This window comes from Conger conger, chromosome 6, assembly GCF_963514075.1.
Source record: "Conger conger chromosome 6, fConCon1.1, whole genome shotgun sequence".
NCBI classification, from domain to species: domain Eukaryota; kingdom Metazoa; phylum Chordata; class Actinopteri; order Anguilliformes; family Congridae; genus Conger; species Conger conger.
This window is the reverse complement of record NC_083765.1, coordinates 26,734,937-26,758,574: the sequence shown is the minus strand read 5'-3', so window position 1 is coordinate 26,758,574 and position 23,638 is coordinate 26,734,937. Positions and strand designations below refer to the sequence as shown.

General features: G+C 45.3%; 1 protein-coding gene across 3 annotated transcripts in view; it reads right to left on the bottom strand.

Moving 5' to 3' along the window:
* The window catches only part of fat1a (FAT atypical cadherin 1a), a 67,703-nt gene that overhangs the window by 28,049 nt on the left and 16,016 nt on the right, over positions 1-23,638 (bottom strand). For all 3 annotated transcript variants that reach the window (XM_061244577.1, XM_061244578.1, XM_061244579.1), the window contains exons 4-9: positions 13,668-13,729; positions 8,295-8,624; positions 7,724-7,934; positions 6,641-6,780; positions 1,234-1,509; positions 656-866 (exon numbers count right to left, since the gene is read on the bottom strand). In XM_061244577.1, the coding sequence (XP_061100561.1) occupies positions 656-866; positions 1,234-1,509; positions 6,641-6,780; positions 7,724-7,934; positions 8,295-8,624; positions 13,668-13,729 (1,230 nt within the window). The remainder of the gene's footprint in view (positions 1-655; positions 867-1,233; positions 1,510-6,640; positions 6,781-7,723; positions 7,935-8,294; positions 8,625-13,667; positions 13,730-23,638) is intronic.

The following is a 23,638-nucleotide window of genomic DNA, read 5'->3' as shown; positions in this document are numbered from 1 at the left end:
GTCCCAGACAGAATCTTTCCACCAAAATGGCCGGCAGCCACCCTACACCCCCACCCTGACAGCATTGTTTATCTATTTGACAATGGTGGGAAAGAGCAGGGCCGCTTCCTGTGGGCCTCCCACGGACCCAGGAACCCCCCTTGACTCTTCTCACCAACACTAAACCCGCCATTCATGGCAGGCCCCCGTGCGTTGGCAGAGAGCTATGGCGGCCTCTGGATGGCACGAATGCATCATCTGTAGCTGTCCACTCACCAACCCAAATGTAGTGGTCAACAACGCACTGTATTATGAGGCTTGCGGGGGTCAATGGGGATGGAATTCTGGGAATGGATGACAATGTGGCACAGCGCATTCCTTTCTGTGTAAGTGGTGTGGGTAAACTCATTTTCATTTTCGTGTGTGTGTGTGTGTGTGCGTGTGTGTGTGTATGCATGCATGCATGCAGGCAGGCTTGCCAGCAAGTTTGTGTGTATGAGGGCAGGCATGCAAGTATGTGTGTTTGTCTATGTGCCAGCATAGTGTGTGTGAGCATGGGCATTCCAGTCAGTGAGCCAGCGTGTTTGTGTGTGTGAGGGTGAGCACACGAGTGTGTGTGAGTGCGCGTGTTTGTATGCGTGTGAGGGCGGACACGTGTGTGTGTGTGCGTGCGTACCTGACTCTATGCTGTACAGAATCTCAGCGTTGGAGCCCTTGTCTTTGTCCAGGGCAGTGACCTGCAGCACCGCAGAGCCCAGGGAGGCGGACTCAAACACCCGGCCCACGTAGGGGGCGCCGATGAACCAGGGCGCATTGTCATTGGTGTCCTCCACATCCACAATGACCCTCACCAGGTTGCGTTTCACTGGGATGTCTTGGTCGCGAACCTGAAAACGGCACCAGACTCAGATGAGTGAATGAATGGATTAAAAGCAAAGAAGAAAACAAGTGGAGTTTATTTAATTTGTATGCAAAACATTTCAATTAAAGTTAATGAAGCATAGGAAGGGGGAGAAGGTGGGGGGGGAGGGATTGGGAAACTGTGAAGGTCGTTTAATTAAAAAATGAGATGAAGTTATCAGCTAATATCCTCTCTGGCCTTTGACCCACACTGTCAGGTGCTCGTCGGCAACAGGGGCTCTGCGTGGAGAAGAGTCAAGCTGGAGCAAGACTATATTGTGACCGGAATGTGACCGGAGCGTGACCGCAGCATGACCGCAGCATGACCGCAGCATGACCGGAACGCGACCGTACCATGACAGTGAGGGTGTGCCTGCGCATGGCCTCGTGGTCCAGTCGCTCGGCCGTGTAGAGCAGGCCCGTCCCCGGGTCCAGACGGAACTTGCGCAGGCTGAAGGGGTCGGTGCTGCTCAGGAGGGTGAAGGTCAGCTTGTTCTTCTCGTCCTGGTCCGTGGCGCTGATCCGCAGCACCTCCGTCTCCGGGGGCGTGTCCTCGGGAATGCTGATCTCGTACTTGGGCTGGGAGAACTGCGGCCGATGGTTGTTGGTATCGATCACCCGGATAAGCACCTGTTGGGGGGGGGGGGGGGGGGAGGTAAAAATTTAATAAAAACACATCTCTTGCTTGCTTAGTTGATCTTGCCCACATTTGTGCAGTTTAAGTCACTAGCAGAGGCATTTATGTGACATTAATTCAACAGTTAATTCATTCGAAAAAAATGCTTAAAGCAAAAATCTGACTGAGTAATTTTCATATAAAATTTTAGTAAGTAAAATGTTTCACTTCACACAATCAAAATTCCTCCTCCCCACACTCCACATGCCACTATATATAGGCCACTTATATAAGCTACTCTTTTTAGAGAAATATGGACCAAAATTTACTCAAATTTCATAAGGTATATCAGTAAGAGTGAAACACACTTCTCAAGACACATTTGGCACTGATATTACATCCAACAAACCATTTTAAAAAATGAGAAAATATTCAGTGTGATGCATGCAAAAATAAGATCTCACTTTCCCAAATCACATTTGTTTTCAATACTCCCTTACTGAGAGCATTTCAGAAGGAAAACGTTTTTCTAATCTTCAAATAAAGAAAATTAATGTGGAACACAGAAACACTGCCTGAGTCCAACAACTTTGTGACGAAGCCCTCAACTCCACCCACATACCATCATCTGCAAGTGCCTTTCAAACAGAAAAACGAAATCAAAGCGAGGGACGAAAGAAGAGATGGTAGGAGGGGATCTCCCCCAGTTGCGTTGAACATGTTCAACGCTGTGGCTCCACAGGGTTTTGAGTGCCCCCAAGTGCAATTTTTTCCCCACACCCGTCTATATTCCCCCGTTCCCAGAAGGCTCCCTTCTGCGGGGGTCTCTAAGGGACTGAACGAGCATGTCATACACATCACCACTCAGAGACAGGCGCAGCCATACCGCACGATGAAAAGGCTTAACGGACCCATTTTTAGACTGTGGAGAGATATGTACACAGGAGATTCATGTCCATTATGAGTGGTGGTGAAGGGCAAGGGACAGAACCTAAGGGTTTTGCAGGGGTGGGAAGAGAGAGAGGGAGAGCAAGAGGAAGAAAAAAGAAAGCAGTGAGAGGGAGGGAGGGGACTGGAATAGCAAGAGAAAGAGGAGAGCGTGATCAGAACAAAACAGAAGAGCAAAGAGAATGCAGGAGAGAGAGAGATTGAGAAGGCTCCCTCCTGCTTTAAGGCAGTTGTGTGGGGGACTGTATGGGGTCCTGGCCGCCTGGCACAGGGCCTGATGGTGAGGTGCCCACAGTGGAATGCGGAGCGGTATCGGCTGACCCAGAATGAACGCCATCCTGGAGCTGGGGGCCATTTTGTCTTTGTGGAATGTAACCCAATAAGCAGGCTTCTCGCCAAAAGCCTGTCAACGTCACCGCAATCACAGAACTTCATTTGCAAACTAAAAGAAACCTAAAGATACTGACCTGAAATCGAGACACTGACATATTGTATTGAGCAGAAATATTGTTGTGTGCATGTGGCTCCACGCATTTCCACCACCACCACCACCACCCCCAACCCTACTGTGTTAACCACATCCAAGAACTCAATATGAAATGTGTCACATCGCCGCCCCTGCAAGTTCAACACGCCGTGAGCAGTGCCATTTGCCAGGTGGCAGGCATGAGCCAAAAATAAACGAAACAGAAATTGCAGACAGGATTCCCGTTGAAAATGAAGGTGGCTAATCTTGATTTTGTGCGACTGGCCAGGCCAGCCAGCTACCCATTTTCTGTTGTAGTGAAGTCTATTCATGAACGTCCATGAATTCAATATCTGTCAAATGTGGTTCTTTTGATGGAGGAGAAAGAAAATGTGGCTTGGCACCTGTAACATGAGGCGGGAGGGAGCGATAGAGAGGAGGAGGGAGGGAGAGATGGAGGGAGAGAATGAGCCTGCCAGTCAGAGTGCAGATGGCACATAAGACCCATTTTTAAACCGATAAGAATTGGAAGTGTTCCACAAGGTTCTCTCCGTAACGGACAGATCTAATGCGGCATAGCACGGAATTTGATTAAACTTCCCCGCTTTCCGAGCGCAGAAGCAAACAGCATGTTATTACAAAAATAAGTTTGTATCTCGGCTCTAATCTGCTTTGGGGTTTATGTCTGTTTGGCAACACGCTGGCTGTTCCCGTACAGAGTGCCATTTGGTTGTGATGGAAAAATCTTTTTCATATATGTGTATCTATATGCATATACGCTTCTGAGCGCACAGACGTTCAGAAATTCGCTGTAATCCCAATTGCAGATTTTCTGAAAAGATGAAAAACTGATTCATTCTAAATGGAGGTGGAAGTGGGGACAGATATTCAACGAACGAGTGAGTTTCTGAATATAATATGAAAAGCCTGTGCTTTGGAACAGTGCAGAGATGAACACAGGTTTACAAATTAAATCAAAATGAAATGAAAAGGCACATGGAAGATACAGAAATATTTGGATATCACTTAGTCATGGCAAGAATATTAAAATGGTAAGACACAATTATGTACTGCTGTATTTAATTGTGTTTAATGATCCCTATGTTCAATTATAAAAAAGACCAGATAATAACTAAGGTGATGATATAGAAAACAAACGATGATAAAAAGACTAATCAAGACCACATCAAAAGCAGCTTTTTTGTGTAATGAAGGGCAAATATTTGAGCCGGTTTCCTTTACAGCCTATGTTAATATGAAGGTGATGAGAGGAACAAACTGTATCTACAAAACCTGCAGCACTCCTGAAATACAGCTGGGTCCGGATGTAGTGCGGTAGGCCCCATAAACCTCCTGCACTCTTACAAACACACGTACAAACAAACAGAAAACCCTCGACATTCTCAAGAAATGGACGAGAAGCCCAGGGCAATGATGAACTCCAAAACCATAAGCAGCTGCACTGCGGTCTGGAAAAAAGATAAGGCCTGTTCTGGAGACTGTATGGCTTTTCCCTTTCCTGTTCCTTTTCCCATACGGTCTCTGTTCATTTTCCATTTGGTCTGTCGCTTCACCGTTTGGTCATAACAGGATTTTAGCAAAGATGGCTTTCAGCCAAAGCAGGCTGGGGACACTGCGGGTGTGCCCAGGAGCAAAAGCCACAGGGTAGGCCCATACAGTCAGCGGTACATCATTTTACCATTATATACACAGGTGGGTCATACGAAAACACGATCCTCATTTCTCACCGATGACCCGGACAGCCGCAGAGCGTATGGACCCATGAACTATGCAGGGAGGTGTCGAGAGCCAGGCCGACTGACCCAGTTCATGCAATAAATTTGAATACAATACACAGATATGCATATTGTATGTATCAGGATATAGCAACAGACTTACATATTTCCATTCTGGTCCTGAAGGCTTGGCTAGGAGGCAGGCAGGAAAAGAGAGTAGCATGTAAGCTACTCATTACACATTATAAAATCCACACATATTTAAACGTGACTGGTCACAGGGGTTAATGCCCCAAGTAAGAGGCCGCAGGGTCTTTTGAGCACAAACAGACTTGGTGCCTGGTTTTGACGTTTTGCTCGGAGAACAGCAGCGGTGCGTGTGCTGGAAGGCTGGGGAGCTGCAGGCAGACCTGTATGAGGGCGTCTGGTCTGTAAACAGCGCGGTTATTAATATAAACACGCAGGGGCTGCCGAAGGGGGACCACGCATTTCATAAACGCGAGAGCCAGCGAATGACGGAAAGGACTCCGTCCAGACAAACTGAAATAAACGTTCTCTGTCTGGGCTCTGTGGCTGGGGCTGATCTGGTCTGACGGCTTCGGGGCCCTGCAAAATGCTACAAGTGATCCGGCACCTGTTAAAAAGGCATAACATCGTTTCCCAGCCAGAAATGCAACTGCCTCTTATCATTCCGTTTCGTTCCTTTCGGAGAAAGGAATGACTGATATGCAAGTCGAGGGTGCTCGAATTGGACAAGTGGTCACACTTTCATCGACATGCTTTATGGAAAAGGTCATCGTAGCGCTTTTTCCTTGGAGGGAAGCTGGCAAACAGAAAGCTCCTCTTGATTCACACGGAGAGACAAGCCTGCTTAAAGGACAACCCAAATCCACATTCACAATCCATTCCTAATGCCACAGCTGTGAATAACACCTGCATTAGACTGTCCTTTCCCAGCCAGGAGAGCAATGCGTTATTATCCAAAAGTAATTACAGAGGGACATGCATTTGGACAGAAACCTTTATTCACCAGAAATTGCACAAAATAATGACAATCAAATACAGGCACTTTCAGGTTTCTAAGTGAAGCACTTAATCCATTTTTAATGTTACACCGTACCCCACACATTTGCATAATTATAATGCAAATACAATGTTGGCCTGTGTTTGGGTCAGGAACTGCCACAGATGGGGAACACTGCCCATATATCCTTGAGGAAAAGGTACAGATGGAGGCATCCCAGCAAAACAACAGAAATTCAGTTGAGTATTCAGGCTGAACAAAACACCTGCACAAATTAAGTTTCTAATTAATTTAAAAGACACGTCTCAGATGTGGTTATGCTGAACATGGCTATAATTGTTCTTAAGTGGGACCCCCAGGTTCCTTGATTTTATTTTCTGTTTCTAATTCAGCGCAGCACCGAAAGCCAGCTTTGCAGAGGACTGAACGATTTTAATAGCCTGACAAACACAGCCAGACTCAGCCCATCAAATCCAGCCCACAAGGCTGAAGAACCAGGGCACTGGCAGACACCACATCCCACACATGAAACACAGGAGTCAGAAAACAAAGGGGAACGGCAAAGTCAAGGAACGCCATCCTCACCCAACTCATTTCTGGGAGATAAATGAGTTGACAATGGTTCATATACCCACTGAGAAAAAGAAACAAGGGGAATTTCAGCCCGAATTTACTTTCTGCATGAATAATCATTTCATATAAACCTGAATGAGAGAAAAGACTGGAATGCAACCATCAAAACGGCAGAAGGATTTGCATTGGAAAAGCTGGCGTTTCACGAGCTGCCTGATCATTTCATAAACAGCACAATACTGCCATTTTCTATTTCCTCCCCAGTTTTGTTCAGTTTTTATGCCACCCCTTCGCTCCGCATAATGAGTCCGTCCTCACTACACGGCCCCCAAATGTCCACAGAGGGATTCTGCGACAAATTCCACTTTCTATAAACATTTCATTAGCAATTCAATTACCTGGGTGCTGATAGATTTGGTTCCATCTGTTGCCTCCACTGTCAGGTTGTAATTTGATTTCTGCTCGGCGTCGAGGGGTCTGGCGACGATGATGGTGCCGCTGCCCTTGCCCACGTCAAAGCGGCTGTCATGGTTGCCACCTGGTTTACACAATGAAAATTGACAGGAGATTAAAAGGAACATCATCATCGAGTCAGCCACAGAGAAGGTGAGTCTCACACCTACGCACAACCCTGGCCGACTACATGCCTTCTGCATCCTACTTCAGCTGTGCCACGTCAATAGAACAGACATCAAACTATCCAAAATAAATCAAAGAAAATAAAAGAATAGCACACAATAACAAGCACAGTGAAACCTTATATTAAAAGGAAGGTTTAGGCATATATCTTTACGAAGAACAATCAAGTATATAACATGAAATGTTAACATGAGATTGGCATTACATAGACCTGTGTACGTTTAGCCATGAATGCATATTTGTTAATACACCACGTCACAACTAAACCATTGCACAGCTATGAGCTACAAACAATGAACACACCGATTAATGAACACCACAAAGAGCCACGGGACGTCACCACAGATCTCATAATGTACCAGACCAGCAGATTAGGAGATCTCAGCAGATAGTACCTTCTGCTGTACAGTTCAGGTCACAAGCAGTCTGAACGACGTGAAAAACTTCCTTAGCTTGTTCGTCTCCTTGTAAATCCAGAGGAACAAAACCAACAAAAACATTCCGAAAGAAAGCAGCAGGAAAAGCAGAAAACAGACAAGAGAGAGAAAGAGTTGTCAGTCAAAAGGGAAGTTAGGATGTTAGGAGGAGGGGAAAGGAAACGAGTCTGTCAGACCAGGAACGGTTACTACACCATGCAAAGAAATCACTACAAGAGGTTTCCAACTAGGAGCTGTTGAGCATTTTATCTGCCGTTTACACGCTCGGAAAGCAGGCCAAACGCTGTTGGAGGGAAACCTTGGTTGGATGAAGCTTTTCCCTCCATAAACACACACACACACCACACACACCACACACACGTCTACGGATCATGCGGCCCCTCATCCAGGAGGGCTCAGGCTTACCCGTGATCTCGAACCAGACGGGCGAGTCGGTGGGCTCGGTGGTGATGACCCCCACCATGTGGGCCACAGGGTCGCCCTCCATGACGGAGAAGGAGAAGGAGTCCTCGTCGAAGGCCAGTGGCCGGGCAGACGGCTGGGGCTTTGGGATCCACTCCACGTGCAGCCGGCAGGTGGACGACTTCTGGGGCCTCCCGTTGTCCACGGCTTTGATCTGCGACAACCAGAGAAGCGGTAAAAAAAAGAGAAGAAAAAAAAGACCCCACTCGGCGACATCCAGCCTGCAACATCACAAGAGCCGGCCAAAAAAAAGCTGATCTCTTTATAAAAACACAGACAGACCAATGCAAGACTCAACCAGATGTCTTTGTTCTCTATGAGACAACGTTGGCAGATTAGACACACAGAGGGAAAAGTCACTGCCAGATGGCATTCAACTTAACAGTGAGCACATAACCTAGCTAGCTATAATGATAATACACTCCCACATTTATGATGTCTATGCGGCAGCAGCCTGAAGGCAGCACACATTAGACTAACTGCAGAAAAGGCAACAGACGCCGGAGCTGCTTACAGTCAGAATGTCATATTCCCCGGCTGAGGAGAACTTCTTGGAGGACACCAGCCCGGTTTTGGGCTCGATGAAGAACCTCCCGTGCTCGTCACCCTCCTCGATGCTGTAGGATATCTCGGCATTGGGGCCCTGGTCGCGGTCTGAGGCGATGACCCTGTAGACGGGGTCCCTCTTGACCAGCCTCTCCTTCTCGGGCTTCTCCCGCTCAGGGAGCTTGATCTTGTAGAGCTTTTCCAGGAACTGTGGCCGGCTGTCGTTCTCATCCAGCACCTTCACGATCACCCGGACGGAGGTGGACTTCGGCGGGAAGCCTTGGTCGGTGACTGTGATCTGTTGTGGGGGTTACACAGAGCACCCGGGTGAAGTGCACATGTACACATTGCATGTACAATATGGCCCTAATTTACTAGGAGCTTTAGCACGTGGAAGACCTTTTAGCACACACAAACCAAATACATGAACAAGGACTGGTCATGGTATCAGTTTTGCACCAATCATTGGTCGTGTTATTATTTTAAGGTTTTGCACATGATGATGGTCGTAGTAAATCAGGCCTTATATGCATTACCTGCTTGCTCTTAAGAGCATTGAAAAAATATAAATAAAAAAGTGGTTCCGACCCAGCCAATTTCCAATTTCACAAACTTACGGATGAACTTGGGGCATTGCGATAAAGCTGCTCTTGCGCTCACCTTCTCTCGTTTAATAGTGTCAAGATAATTACAGTTTATTCAGCTGACACTGCTGCCTGAAAAGTGGCAGCAGAAATGCAAATACTGTACATAATACACAACGCATATTTGGTGTATTGTGTAGATCATTCTGCGCATGTCAAAATGTTTTATACTGATTGAATGCTTGGCATGTATACACACACCTTAATGGGATCAAATGTATTCAGCGTGCATGCAAACGGTTCATTTGGAGTGTTCAATCAGGACAGATTATTCGTAATGAAGAAACATTGTGCATGGAAACATGCCTACTGTTTGACTGGATTGATCATTATGGCATACATTTGGCTTCCTTGGAAAATCTAGTGAGAAAGCATTAAACGGCACCAAAAAAGGGACGGGGGCCATTATGAGCGGAAACTGGCGCTCCAGGCCGCAGGGTTTGGAAACTTAGCCATTTCATTGCGTCTGCGACGTTTCCGTGTCCGGCGGCAGAGGTTTCGGGTCAAAAATAGCCGCTGCTTCTTTTCAACTAGGTCATTTTCTTTCTCACAGGAGTTTCTCAGCATGTCGAGCGGAGGCTAAAATACCCCTTCCGCGCAGATGTCATGTGACCTCGGGGACTGCGCTTCTGGGAAACCAGAGACGCAGAGATAAAGCCAACAAAATGTTCTTTAATAACTTTTTAACTCACTTTGAAATACTCAAGATCTCTTTCTGCAAATTCTGAAATGCTCACGAGATGAAGCATGACTCTTATGACTTGTGCACTTGGGAAACACACCCCCCCCTCCCCTACCCATGATGTCATGTTTCAATCACAGACTGGGGTTTCACCTGCGAGCACGTAGGGCTGATCCAGGGGTGTGGGGATGGCTGTGGGGGGCTGGTGAGATTTGGGGCGAGGATTACAATCGCAGACCTAGCCCGGAGAGCGATTTCCTCGGCTGTGTTCTTTGGCAAACAGGCCTCGACTGCCTGCTATTCCCCTTCCACCATTTCAAAACTTCCATTTCATTCAGATGCCATTACATTCGGAGAAGCCGTCTGAAAAGATCTGTCCCTTAATTGCGTGCTTCCGAAACTGCCGTTTACTTTGCAGTATCATCACACCCGTTTGAGTTTTTTTTAATGGAGATGAAAAGAGCTTCACTTTAAAGTATGAAAAGTAAGAAATGCTGAAGCAGCCAAGATAAATCTAGATAGACCCGCGCAGTCTGTTCACTGCTGCAGGACTCACCAGCGCAGAGCCGTACTCCATTGAGGGCCCGACTCAGATTACAATTACCTGAGCTGCCTAATATCACTCCAGCTGTTTGCCTGCACAGAATTCATTCAACGAGCAGATTCAACAAAATGAAATCCAAAGAGGACAACAGATTTCTGTGGAGCACTTCAATTCTGCACTATTACTCCATTTGTGATCGGACGATGCAGCACTGGGGCTGGGCAATTTTTGATTGCAAGAACTGCACGTGTTCAAAGTCATTAATCTGTAAGAAGGTTAAAGCTCAGTACCTCCTACAAAGTAATGACATTGTTCAAAGAACACACAGAGAGGCAATAACCAACAATAAAGCAGCAAATATAAGACCGGGGCAAGAAGCACCAAACCGAAATAAACAAGTTGCTCTTGCCGCTTGCTCCTAGCCAAAGTACAAAAGAACATCCTCACGATTCATATGACTCCATAATTAAATGACTCAATTTAATGACTCAGGAATAGCTGTGCAAACAATTCAGATGTTGGTCGGAAACAACTTAATTAAACCATTATTCTGCTCAGTTTTAATGAAGAAATCATTCAATGAAAGGAAGAAATAATTTATTTGGGAGAACTGAATTAATGAGGGTTGCATTCTAAAGGGAGATTTGTTTTCCTCCTGCAAATAACATAGGAAATTGCCCTACCTGCTTCCAGTTTTAACCCTTTGAAGAGCAGGTGTGTTGGAATGTTTCTCAAAATTCTAAATCAGTGTTCTAGAACTCAATTGCTTTCAAATACCAGTCGTCGTTACATCAACACTACGTTAAGTTAAGGACACTGTAATCACATTTTGCTGATCAACACTTTAAAGGGAGAATTTTTAGTAAATCACGCCCTATATGCGTTACCTGATTAACAGCATTAAAATTTTACACATTTTCAATTTGCATAATCATACTCTGATACAATACGCAACCTACTACTATAAAATCAATTTAGACAGACAGCGTGTGTTACACGTTTATCACGAACAGGCAATGCTAAAATCTCAGCCATCAGAACTACTTATCAGACCGAGTGTGCACGTGTGTCTGCATGTATGAAAGTTCATTGTGGCCTGACCTTCAGTGCTTACAAACACATCCTAAAAAATGTGTGATTTCACCCCGCTGAGGAAACTAACACAGAGGCAAGAGACGGTGAGCAAGTGGAAGCCAGACCCCCCATGTGGGCGGCCGGTCCACCCTCCCCCCTTCACACCTCCGTCACCAACTCCCCTCCCCCTCTCCAGCATCTGGTGAAAATGAGCCCAGAGTAGCGCCCCTCCACCCCCAGCCCGCCCCTCCCTGCCTGACAGGGCTCTCTGTGCAGGCCTCGCTGCCGCTGTGAAGTACAGCGGCCCACAGGAGGGCCGTTACCCCAAGGGAGGGTCAACAAAGAGCTTCCTGCTGGACCCTGTCCAATGGTGACCAGTGCTCTGCAGTTCTAAAGTTTCCATGGATACCAGCAGAGCGAGGGGTGGGGGGTTGTCTCTGTTCCCACTTACTGCCATTAGAGGAATTTGGCTCAAAACTTGTATCGCACACTTGTCTGAAGTGGAACGGCAAACTAACTGACAGCCGTAATATATCCAACAGGAGTGAAGCAATTTAATTTTTGTTTTGTCCATTTTTGCATTTTATTTATTTAAGGTTTATATAAGCAACTATGATGAAGTATTTCATTCAACAAGGTTTTAAAGGCCGTCATACCCCCACCTCTTTTCTTACGCCTGCTCTCAAACTTTAACAAAGCCATGACCCCCTCCACCACCCCTGTGTATTACTATTATTATTATTTTAACAAAGTCATGACCCCCTCCACCACCCCTGTGTATTACTATTACTATTATTATTATTATTATTATTATTATTATTATTATTAATATTATTATTATTCTGCAATGAGCTCAGTTGAGCACCCTGTGCATTCTTTTTTAACTGCAGCCCTGAATACTTCAGCTGTGCTCCAGTCCAAGGATGAGCTTGGAACACACAGCGACCACACTCCATCGCAACAACCATCCCCTTCGCCGCTTGGAGCAGTGAGTTCAGTCCTGGCCACATAATGGAGCGATTAGGGCCCTGATCAGTATCAGCGGTGATTTTATGATGCCCTGCAGTGTCTGCCCAGGCAGTTCATTTATTTTTCCCAATCCAGCAAAACTGTACAAACAACAAGGCTTGCCAGCAGCCCTTTTCTTGATGAACGGATGGCCCCCGTAATTGTACATTAAACCAAATGATGCCTTGAATCCAAAATGATTATTTAATCCACAAACTAGCTGTATGGGGCCCTCAGTGTTTCCACTTCCCACAGCAGGGTGAAACTTGTCAGGATGTGTTCAGAATTTTGAGTGTGAATTAAATTGGGACTCTGTGAACGTGTGTGCGGTTATGATTCCTTTTGCATATGCGTTTGCGTGCAGACTCCTTTGACAGTCCTTCAAACCCACTTTTCAGCCCCGACTGAAGGTAATCTAAAGAAGTCGTATCTGCAAGGTTTGCGCTGCTGGAGACTTCGTGATTTCCAGACTGTTGTGAAATAATTATGCCCTGCTGCAGCGCAGAACATTTCAGAAAACACATCACTTCTATACTCAGAACTGAACTGAACAGAACTGAAAGATATTACTGTGACTATAAAATGAACGCATCTTAAAAGGGCCAGTGTTGGTGCTGAAAATAAAACCAGATCAGATCTAGTGAGCGCACGCAGGCACGCACGCACGCACGCACGCACGCACGCACGCACGCACGCACGCACGCACGCACGCAGAGTGATGCAGACAGATGAGTAACACACAGGAACAGGGCGTTGACGGATCTTGTGCATTTTTTATCAACGATCAAGACAGATTGCCATCTATCTATGTATATGTTGCAATCCAGAATGCATTTAGGCGAGCAAATGAGTGTTATAAAATAAATAGGACAGGAGTAGATTGTCTGAAGGAAATTGTGGAATCCGCAAAGGAAATCCCCAACATCTCCAATGCTGGGAGCTCTTTAGGTAGTCATTTAGAGGGCTGTGGGCTTTGCCCAGACATGTCCCAGCATCAAACTGAGGAAACACGACCACCCCCCCAAGTGGCAGGTTCTTCCAATGCTTTCCTATCCTGTCAATAAAATAATCCTACCAACTGCAAATCAGTGCCTGCCAGTAACAAGCGCGTTTTGACTCAAAAAATTCAAAGAGGGGGTTGCAATCCCTTCAAAGTTTGAACATCTTAATCTAGGTTCTTTATCCTTCTTCACATTTTTCAGATTCTTCACATGATCACAAGTTCACCAGCTTTAAATAAAAAATGGCACCAGAATAAAAACAAAAACTGCTCGCTTAAAAGCATTACACTGCAGTGTCTAGACTGAAAAACCTTTTCAAAGGTTTTCAGAGACAAACTAATCACAAAATCAGGGACATTTTAGACAGGCACCCAGTGCACCCATTTACCTCCAGAATATGTTCGCCTTGTTGTTCTCGGTCCAATCTTCTTGAAGTTGTCGTAACCAAGCCTGTGAGATATAAAGAAAAGAAATGAAGGAATAGTGTTGTGCAAACTTTTCTTCAACAAGAGTAGCTTTACATTCTAATGTAAATTACCAACTGAAAAAAGAGCAATGTTTCTCTAAAGGAACACATGCAGTTTAAAAAGGTATAAAAATAACTGTCAAGTAAACAGTGTGTCACAGAGCCATTTCCTAAATATAGCCTAACTACACAGGGCTCAGCATAAAGTGTATAAATTATAAAGTACGGGTGGTGGGTTAAAAGCATAACTGTCAAAGCTGCCTAATTTACACACAAGTGCACAGACCTGCATTTTCATCTTTCACATACTGTCAAGTTTTCCTCTTAACACAACTGTGTGAAAAAGGCAACAAGTGTTCCAGACTTCCTTAATGCCCCTGTTCTTTCAGGCACCGAGACAGACCCTTGTCACCAGACGTCAAATACCACAGGAACCCGCGAACCGTACCGCGAATGAAAGGCCTGAACCTCTGTAGCCCTCCCACAAGCTGAACAAACACCACGGGGGTTAAGAGTTACCGCAAAGGCCATCAGAGTTATCGCTATGAAATTTAACCAAGAATTCTGCTTCTGATTTGAGAACATGATGAACGCATTGGGCATTGTTTGCATTCTCTGATGCCCCCCCTAACACTACCAGTACGACAGTGTCAAATGATAGGTAAATATGATGAAATCTCATTCCGAATAGTCAAATTTAATAAAGCCAAAAAAGGAAGATGAAAATAAACACTATAAACAGCATTTTAATTAGTTTTGAGACAGGAAGAATAAAAAATGTAAAAGAGAGGAGAAGAAAGCAGTTGTCGGCCGGTTGTTTTAACTGCAGGCCTTGTTGCCGTTGAATGCAGAGGGGACCTGCCAATGGAAACCGCATGAGAGCTGCTTTACAACCATGTCACATCTGATTAGCATGGAGAGAAAAAAAGAAAAAAAACCCCGTAACCCAAAACCATCAATGACACATGCGCCAGGACAAGAATAGCAGGCCACAATTTGAAACATCTTAAAAATAGTGCCGCAGTCCATATTTCAGCAAATGAAGGACCTGGATCTCTCGCTTTTCATACACTCTTTTGTAATGGCAGCCAACACCATAAAATATGGCTTTTATTTGAAATACTGGAAGGGATTTAAGCTGAAAAATAAAATTGAGGACATGGGTCACTTTGATGCATCTGAAAGTGTTGAAAACCTTCATCCCTCAAACTGAAGACAGCCTTAACAGGCTTTAACAGACACACTGCATTACTTCTGAGGGAGGCTGAATAGCTGGATGATCAGACTCCTGAAATCCACTGACTCGCTCTGAGCTTTGCATGTTTGCCCCAGGGTCTGTGTCTCCCCACCACAGTTCCAATACCCATCTCCTTTTTAAACAAAAAAGATCAATTAAAAACAACCGCAATTTAATTCAAGCACCAATTTTAATTGTACATTAAATCACTGGTCAAGTCCCAGCAAAATTAATAAAATACAATAGAATCAGGAGCAGACTTTTTTTTTTTTAAAACCCCAAATGTTAACCCTTTCATTTCAGTCCCAAGACTGCCATATGGCACTCAAGCGTACCTACCGTAAAATCCCTGTTAATCCTCTTGACCGTTTCAACCAATCAAAATAACAGCTATACTATCCCCCTTGGGATTTGAGTGGAGCTATTTCATATCGGGCATGGAACTGAAAGGGTTTAGCATCCGGTCCCATGTATATTGTCATCTGTTTGAATACATACACAATACACAACAGGAAACGCGCTGACAGTAAACCAATATTGGCAGAACTTGTGTGAAATAAGTGAGTTGGCTATGAAAGTGAAGCCATCGATTTCAATCTTCAAAGGTTTTTCACGAGTGTCACGGTGTGAGAGGAATCGTTTGAAGGCCACATAACGAGACGCTTCTGGTGGAACCGGGATGAGGACGCACAGGGGCCCGGGGGTTAGGGGCCGGGGGGTTAGGGCTCGCGAGCGGTCCAGGTGTGAACCTCAGCGATAGTTCATCCGCACTCCTCCTGCAGGATGGGTTCCCATCCACAGCCCTCTTCTGCATTCAAGCAACATCTAAAATTAACTGACAAGAGCTCATAAAAATGTTGCCATCTGATCTGGATGCTTTCAACAAACCTTAAGGGAGGAAAAAAACTCCAACAGCACTGCAGGATCCCTGGAGAGACACTTTCACGCATTAACCCCTGCACCCCCACATCCGAAGGCCTCAGTGGTGCACTGAGAAACAGGGAAGAGAGGCTCTTAGAAGCGGCTTCCTGCATATTCATCTCAATGGGCCGAGATGGTTTAATGGGGCGGCCGTGTGCCAATACGGTAGAACCGGGCTTATGTACGACGCTAAGGTTACAGGCACTAAATGAACGCCGTACCCCCGAGGAAGGAAACATTAGGTGCTGCTTCAGTCGATATCCTGCCGTATAAACGAATAACACATAAAATGAGACTTGCAATGACCTTAAAGAGCCAAAGGTGTCTCTTCAGCAAGTAATGGAACGTAAACATAACGCCTCCAGATAACAGCACATAACCGTGCGCCCCCCACCCCCTCCCTCAGTGCTACAACAGAGAAGCTGCTGGAAGCTGACTGTCTTCGTGACACACGGTCGATTTAAAAAATGCGCCACACTCCTCTGGTGAGTGACACTGTGGAGAGTGGAGCGAGCACGTGCCGGGGGGGGGCTGCAGAGGGTTAATTGGTTTGGTGGTGAGGCCTGTTTACTGTGTTCATCTGAGAGAGGGGTGAGGAAAATTAAATCTTGGGCCTTCAGAATTTCATTACTTGGGTCTCCTCCCTGGCGGCCAGCGTTGTTTCTTCCCAGAAAAGGCAGCCTAAAGGGTCAGGCATTTGTTAATGACGAGACAGCAGACCCTGCAGTACTCCCAAATGCCAAAATTACAGCACTCGACCGTCAGCTCCCAACCAACACATATTCTCCTTGGGGCCCAAAAACAAAACAAAAAACAAAAGTCAAAAGTTTTTTTAAGTTTTTTTTTTTAACACATTTGCCTCCTATAATCATCATCCGGGCTGTATGTCTGCAATTCTACGTACCAAAAAAACCCGAAACAATTCTGCCCTTAACATTTTAGTTGTAGCTGGGTACAGATGACAGCCAGTGACTGGGAAGCACCTTTAAAACAGTCATTCAGAAGGAAGACATGCCAGGCAGGGCACGGGTGCCTACAGCCTCTGCTCTACAGACACTCAGTCTGCTACATAACACTGAGCTCAGTACTCCAGCAGATGCTCTGCTCCAGAGAGCCTTTAAAAAGCATGTTCAAAACAGACTGTGCCAAGTCAGGCTAGCCTATATATGGGACCAAAACCTTCCCTCCAATCCACTTTCCAATCAGAGTCAGTTTGGTCAGGACCGCTGAGCATTATGGGAGTGGATTTTAATGCATGGGACCGGTAGAATCCTTCTACCAATTTAATTGGTGGCACTGGCCCATCTCCTCCACAGCTGAATGTTACCAACAGGAAAACAGGAAGTGGAGTCTAGACCTAACAGACCCCAGAGTTCCCATTCAGCAGAGTGAGACAGAGGGATATTAATGAGGTCAAAACAAACCCACCAGTCATCTGCATCCCTATACACTGTTCAAAGTGATCTATTGACAAATGGAAGGATACTAGCACTACACTAACAGGCTACACATTCCGTATAAATTGGGGGAAAAATATATATTTTTTCTCAAATGAAGACTCTAAATTAGATTACACAAATAAAAACCTCAGGCTCCCTAAATTAGTTTCAAGGTGGATGTTCCAAACCTGCTCATCATTAATAATTAAATACAATTTATGAGACTTTGATACCGGTCAAAATACGTATTCAAACGAAGAATTAACGATGCACCTTCTTTGGAATGAGAATAAAATGGTGAAGATGTATTTTTGGGAAACCTGGCAAATCAAGAGGTTTCACGTTGCCCTTGGCTCACTTGCAGAATGCATCATTACCGGTGAAATTCACCGTGCACTTGGCCAACAGATAAAGCTGAACAGGGCTTCAATACTGCAGAGAGGAAGCAATCATTTCCCTGCACTAAAAGGTATTACTGCAGGTTAGCAGAGCAGGCAGGTGTGAGCTGTCACACCCGGGGGAAAATGCGTACTTTAACACAGGGGTGCACATCTCCGGACCTGGAGGGCCGGTCTGCGAGCTGGTTTTTGTTCCGACCAGTTACCTTAATGTATTAATTAACAGCTCTAGATATGATGCTGGTTCACTCGTGTACTTGAGCACAGTCAAATCTTAGACACACTTGCAGTCTGCAGCTGGTTCATATACAAATATCTGATCAAGACATTATTTCACTAATATGCATGTATAAATACATATAGGCTACATATATTGTATATGGAAAATTATTTGGAAAATCTGTCAAAAAGAGCTGTTTTAAAGAAAAGAAAACCCACAGACATCCAGGCACATCATAAAAGTTGAACACAGAAACTGCCCCATAAATAGCCAGATGAAAACAATAATAATTTATGCTGTTCGTTGTGGAAAAGGCCTACAGATGGTATAAACAATAATAAGCGTACCAAAGCCGAGCATGCAACAGATTACTAGACCGCCTCGTTCTAGGTCCAGGTTGTATGCTGCTTCTAAGGGTATTAAGAGGTCCGTACAGAAAATAAAAGCACAGACGGTTGGCTTTTATCAGCGCAGGTTTATTGTGCTTCCATTAATATTATGTTGTAGCTCATCCGCTTCAGTCTCTGCCAACAGAGAGAAAGATCTCTAGCCCTCAGCTCAAACACTAACAAAACCTTCCCCCGCAGGTTTTACTTAATCCCCAGCAGATTACGAGTACAAAAATTAACAGGTGCACTCAGAACGGAATTTGTGAAATCTGGGGGAAACAGCATGGACTCTCCCCCCCCCTTAACTTTCCAGACGCGTTTGATCTCGCCACAAAAGAGCACCGGATTCCAGGAATTCTTTTCCTTTATTTCTTTTTTTAGGGTCTACAGCAGCAGCCGTAGAGGGGAAATGGCAGGAAGCAGAGGAAGCTGTTGGCAGTTGGATCCATTTCCTGTCTGGCTTCCCCCCCTGCTTTGGAGTGAGCCTTTGAAAAAGCCCCGCTGACTTTGTTTCTGAACAGAGCGGGCCTTGTTGAAAACTGATACGAGGATGTGGGCTGCATGATTTGCTGCTAAGCCCCACCGGCTACAAGCATTTTATGGCTTTTCATGCATCTCTGGGGATTAGCAATGCGTAGAGAAAGCTGACGGCCGTATCCAATGCTAGCCCCGGATCACCCAGATATTCCTTAGCGATCTGCTACAATGGCTAGCTAGCCATGGTGGCGTTCAGGCCTCAGCTTGAAGGTTATAGAAAATAAAATCACCTGGGTTCACCTCTTCTTTCAAAGCTGGGCTACACATCCCGAGAGCTGCCGGCATGAAAATAGGACACAAAAGGTTTGCGTTTTCCTTTGTTCTTTTGTGAAGAGCAGCACATCCAACAGTGATGTGACCATTAGGCCTGACGACACCTCAAACAGCCTGGCTATATGGGCATTATTGTTTGTGTGAGCAACCTGGCAGACTAGAGACTTTTTACAGCACATGCTAAGCCTCTTCGTATTTAGTATAATGCCCAATCACGGACCATGAGACAAGGGACTTGTCTGACAGAATTCTAACAGAATTTGGCAAGGCCACCATTTTCTGCCAAATTCTACCAAGTGTAAAATGCTACTATGTAAAGAGATGGGGGTTGACCAGCTCTCATCAGGGAAAAAATAAATAAAAATTAGGAACACCAACTTGAGTAAAATTGGTGTGAAATTCAGAGCCCAGAAAGGACTTCCTTCCAAGCATCTTATTTCACACTCCGGGTGTGGCAGCATTTTTGGCCTTACTTTAGAACCTTTGGTCTGTCCAAAACCGCACAACCGCTGCTCTCTAAATTTAAGCACTGGAGACGGAGATTGTGACGCTTAAAACCACGAGAGAATAAACAAAGAAAAGCCGGCACATCTCCACTGGCTCTTTGGAGCACAGCACATATTAACCTCTAGTGCTAGTGGGCAGTATGCACACGTACAGGCACACACCATAGAATACCGTGCAGAGCACTGTCTTTTCAGTACTACAAAAAAAGTGCAAAAAATGTTTTAAAAAGTATTTAGTATTTAGCCCAGACTCAAAATCTTTTCTTTTGGTCAACAGGTTGCACTTAGCATTAGTAACATTAGCAGCATTTTTAAAAGTCAAAATATAAAGACTAAAATGCTTCTTCAGAGTGACTTATATTATCATTTTTTTGGTTAGTGTAGTGAATACCTGTGCCATCTCCTCCATCTAAATAGAAGTCAGACGGTCCGTAACACCGAAGCCATTTCCCTGAAAGCAGCCTTCCGGATAGAGTGGCTATTAGAAAGTCTAGCATCTCCCCCATCCACAAATTTGCCTTTAAAAGCTTCATTAAGACCCCAGACATTTTATACTTGAGTCATCCATCTCTGTACTGATTAAGAAGCGCAAGTGCACACAGCCGAGCTCAAGAGCTCAAAATGATGGAAAATCAGTCGTTTCCACGTGGGACTGACTTTTTTCCTGATGTGCAGAAAAAGAAATGTCAATGGAAAAAAAGTAAGCTATTTACCTGACCCACCACCCACCACATCCAATGCATCAAGTTTAATCAGCGGTGCAGAAAAGCAGGTCCACTGAGTGTTTTAGCCTGGAGTCTATTAAGAGTGGAGTTACATACAACCTCGAGTTCTCACCATAAGCACGAAGCAGCGAGGAGGGGGAATTGATTTTAGGCGCAGCCAATTCTGAAGAAATGAAAAGAGCTGGGGAACACTATTACTACTAACATTACCATGGTTGTTTGCTTATTAATCCAAACACATAATCCTCTCTCCCCTGTGTAATGCAAATATTAAATATCATCAATAAGCATCAAGTGAGATCTGCCTCTCCCCTGCCACATAAAAGGTCACACCATCCTTCCCTGAGAGTTCATGATTGGCTGAGGTACTCCTGTTCCTACATAGACATGCTTCCTGTCCATAGGTGTAGTTCCATGTAATGCCTAAAACACCCAAGGCTCCAAACTGTGACTAAATTGCCAATTTTTAAACCTTTATCTACTCCGTAATGACAAATTATATAGATCACTGCAAAATGTAGCAAAAACATGACTTTGCACAATTAGTGAAATGTGGTCCACAATTTTTCTGAATGTGCCGTCAGTTGAAAAAGTTAGTGGCACATGCACCATCAGATTAAAAAGTTAGTTTGGAGCCCTGACACCCAATCCATGCAATCATGCCCAACTGCCAGCAGAACAGTAACTTTAGTCAGAAACACTATCAGAGAAAGAAATGCAGACATTCTCCTAAAGAAGCTTTTCGTTGGGTTTTTTGGTCAAGCGTGTAGCTCTCCCATTCTTGCTAAGCCTGTTGGGCAGAAACCTCGAACAGAGAAACCACATAATGAAGGAAAGATTTTTTTAGTTTTAAATTACACTTTTCCAGTTCGCTCCTTACAAGGTTCAGAGACCGGAGCCAAGAATCCTAAAATATGTGGCCTTTCACTATCCATACATGTCCCGCCCTTGCCAGTGGGCGAAAGCATTGCTGGCATGGCCGTTAATGCTAGCTGCACGCACACACGCACACGCACACACACACACACACACACACACACACACACACACACACACAACAGACGGGCTGAAACCATAGGGGACAGCACGCTGGTGCCAAAAGCAACATTGCCAAACTCTAACGCAGCCTGACATCATCTGACAAAGTAATGGAACCTGAGTGAGAGTACAGATGGGTTTTGGGAGGTGCCACTTAACTCAATTCAAGCGCTGCACAGTTCTCAGCAAATGGGGGGACATCCCAGAATGTGGTTGCCATGGTGCAGAGAAAAGAATGCTCAGGTCAGGTCTGTTCCGAACGATTTGATAGCAAAATCTCAGAAAAAAAGCATTTTTTTGAAACGAGATTCCACTGAAAAAGTGCCATCGCAAAACTATGGAAATTTAAATTATGAAGCCAGTGGCCTTTGAGTTGTGAAGCGGTCGAAGCGCGAGCCACATTTCCCCACCTTTAAATGGTTTTAGAAGTATGACGGCAGGGTGTGCAAGTCCATTTTATTATGGTTTCAGGGTGGCAATGTCAAAACAGGATACAACGTGAAATCCTCAGCCTAACAAGCATGAGCTAACCAATACAAACAGCATTTTTCTTCAAGCACAAACACAAAACAGGCAACCCCCACCACCCAAAACAGGGAAATGTGGGAGGCATGATTTCGCTCATCTTCTCCATAGAGTTCCATTGTGAAGCGAGCACCTTTAAAGTCCTTTGGATAAATGTTTAAACAGGCTCTAATACAGGCTCGCATGAACAGACCTCTACACGGTGACCTCCCCCTAACCTTTTCCACACTTCTTTTCATTTCTGGTGTAGAGCTGCAACAAATCAGTCCCAAGACTAAAGCAAACGGAACATCTGAACATCAAAGTGAAATACTAGCTCAAGCTCTCTTCACAGGTTTATTTCTGGGTGGGATCAATTTTTTGAAAGAAGCAACCCTATAGGCACAACTTGAATTAAAAAAAAATGCACCTTGTGTGACTTGATACCTCACTAAACCTCATTAACCCCCACCAAATGGGCCACCTGAATTTGCCCCCAAGGAGAACTGCAGCTGAAGCAGGGGCACTCCTCTGATGCACTGACCCATGAGCAGGTGTGTTCTTTAGACCACACCGCACTACAGGAGGGCTAGCACCATCCATCAATCTACCTACAGATGATAACAAGTGCCCCATTAAAGCCCACCATTTCACTGCGAGGAGCCAATATAGTGGTAACCCAAGGAAGCATGGCTGACCCATCTAAACACAGGGGATAAAATACCAGCCTTGTCCAATCACTGCAGTCTCCTGGGTATGGTCGGATGGCTCAAACCCGCTCTGCTATATGGCCCAGCGTACTGGGCCCAGGCTGGACTCACAGCCTTTAAATCACAGCCAGAGAGCCTGGACGTCTTCTTGACAATTCTTCAGTATCCAGGCAGAGTGCCTGCAGGAACATGTTCTCCATTGCAGCCAGGGACCTCAAATTCAAATCCAAAAGGGACACATTTTTGCCAGTCTTTGGTGTGTCACAGCACTTAAATGCTTACCGTGACCCATTGATAGCTGAAAAGTTTGCACACCAAGGGCTACATTGGCTGTGGACTGCGAGGAAGCTGCATAAACCTCCAGACAGTGAGTTTGAGATCTCTGGTTTAGACAAGCCCGGCACAGCTATCCAGGGAATGTCAGCACTCCGCTACTTTCCTGCATAAACCATGACCGAACTTCCTGCCCTCTCTCTCTCTCCAGTCACACACTGTGCAAGATGAGTATCTCCAGAGCACGAGAAAATAAATAATACATTTCTCGCTCTCTCCACAGCACCTCCCAAAGAGGAGGACTCCCCCCGTCATTATGGAGCTCATAAGCTGCGCACCCACCAACAGAAGACCAGCGTGGCCTCCCGTCAATGCGGCGTTGGGCTGGAACCCTTCCAAAGCCCAGCGAGAGCCTGACCAGCTCCACGAAGCACCCTTATTTGGCCTGAAAATTCACAACAGCCATCGCAAAGGCAAAAATAGCCAGGCTCGCTGATGATGAGGCTGCCTTCAAATCATGACCACACAAGTTGAGACGAAAGCGAGGGGGGGAGGGGGGGATTTGTTGACGAAGGTGGAGGAAAGGCTGGGGGAAGAAGCCCAGAGGAGAATGCACATGTGAGGCTGGAATGGAGGAAGATAAACCCCTTGTTTTTCCCTCTAATCAACAGTTTCTTCCATATCAGTGGATGTGAGGTTCATCCTTCTGATCTTTGATAACTG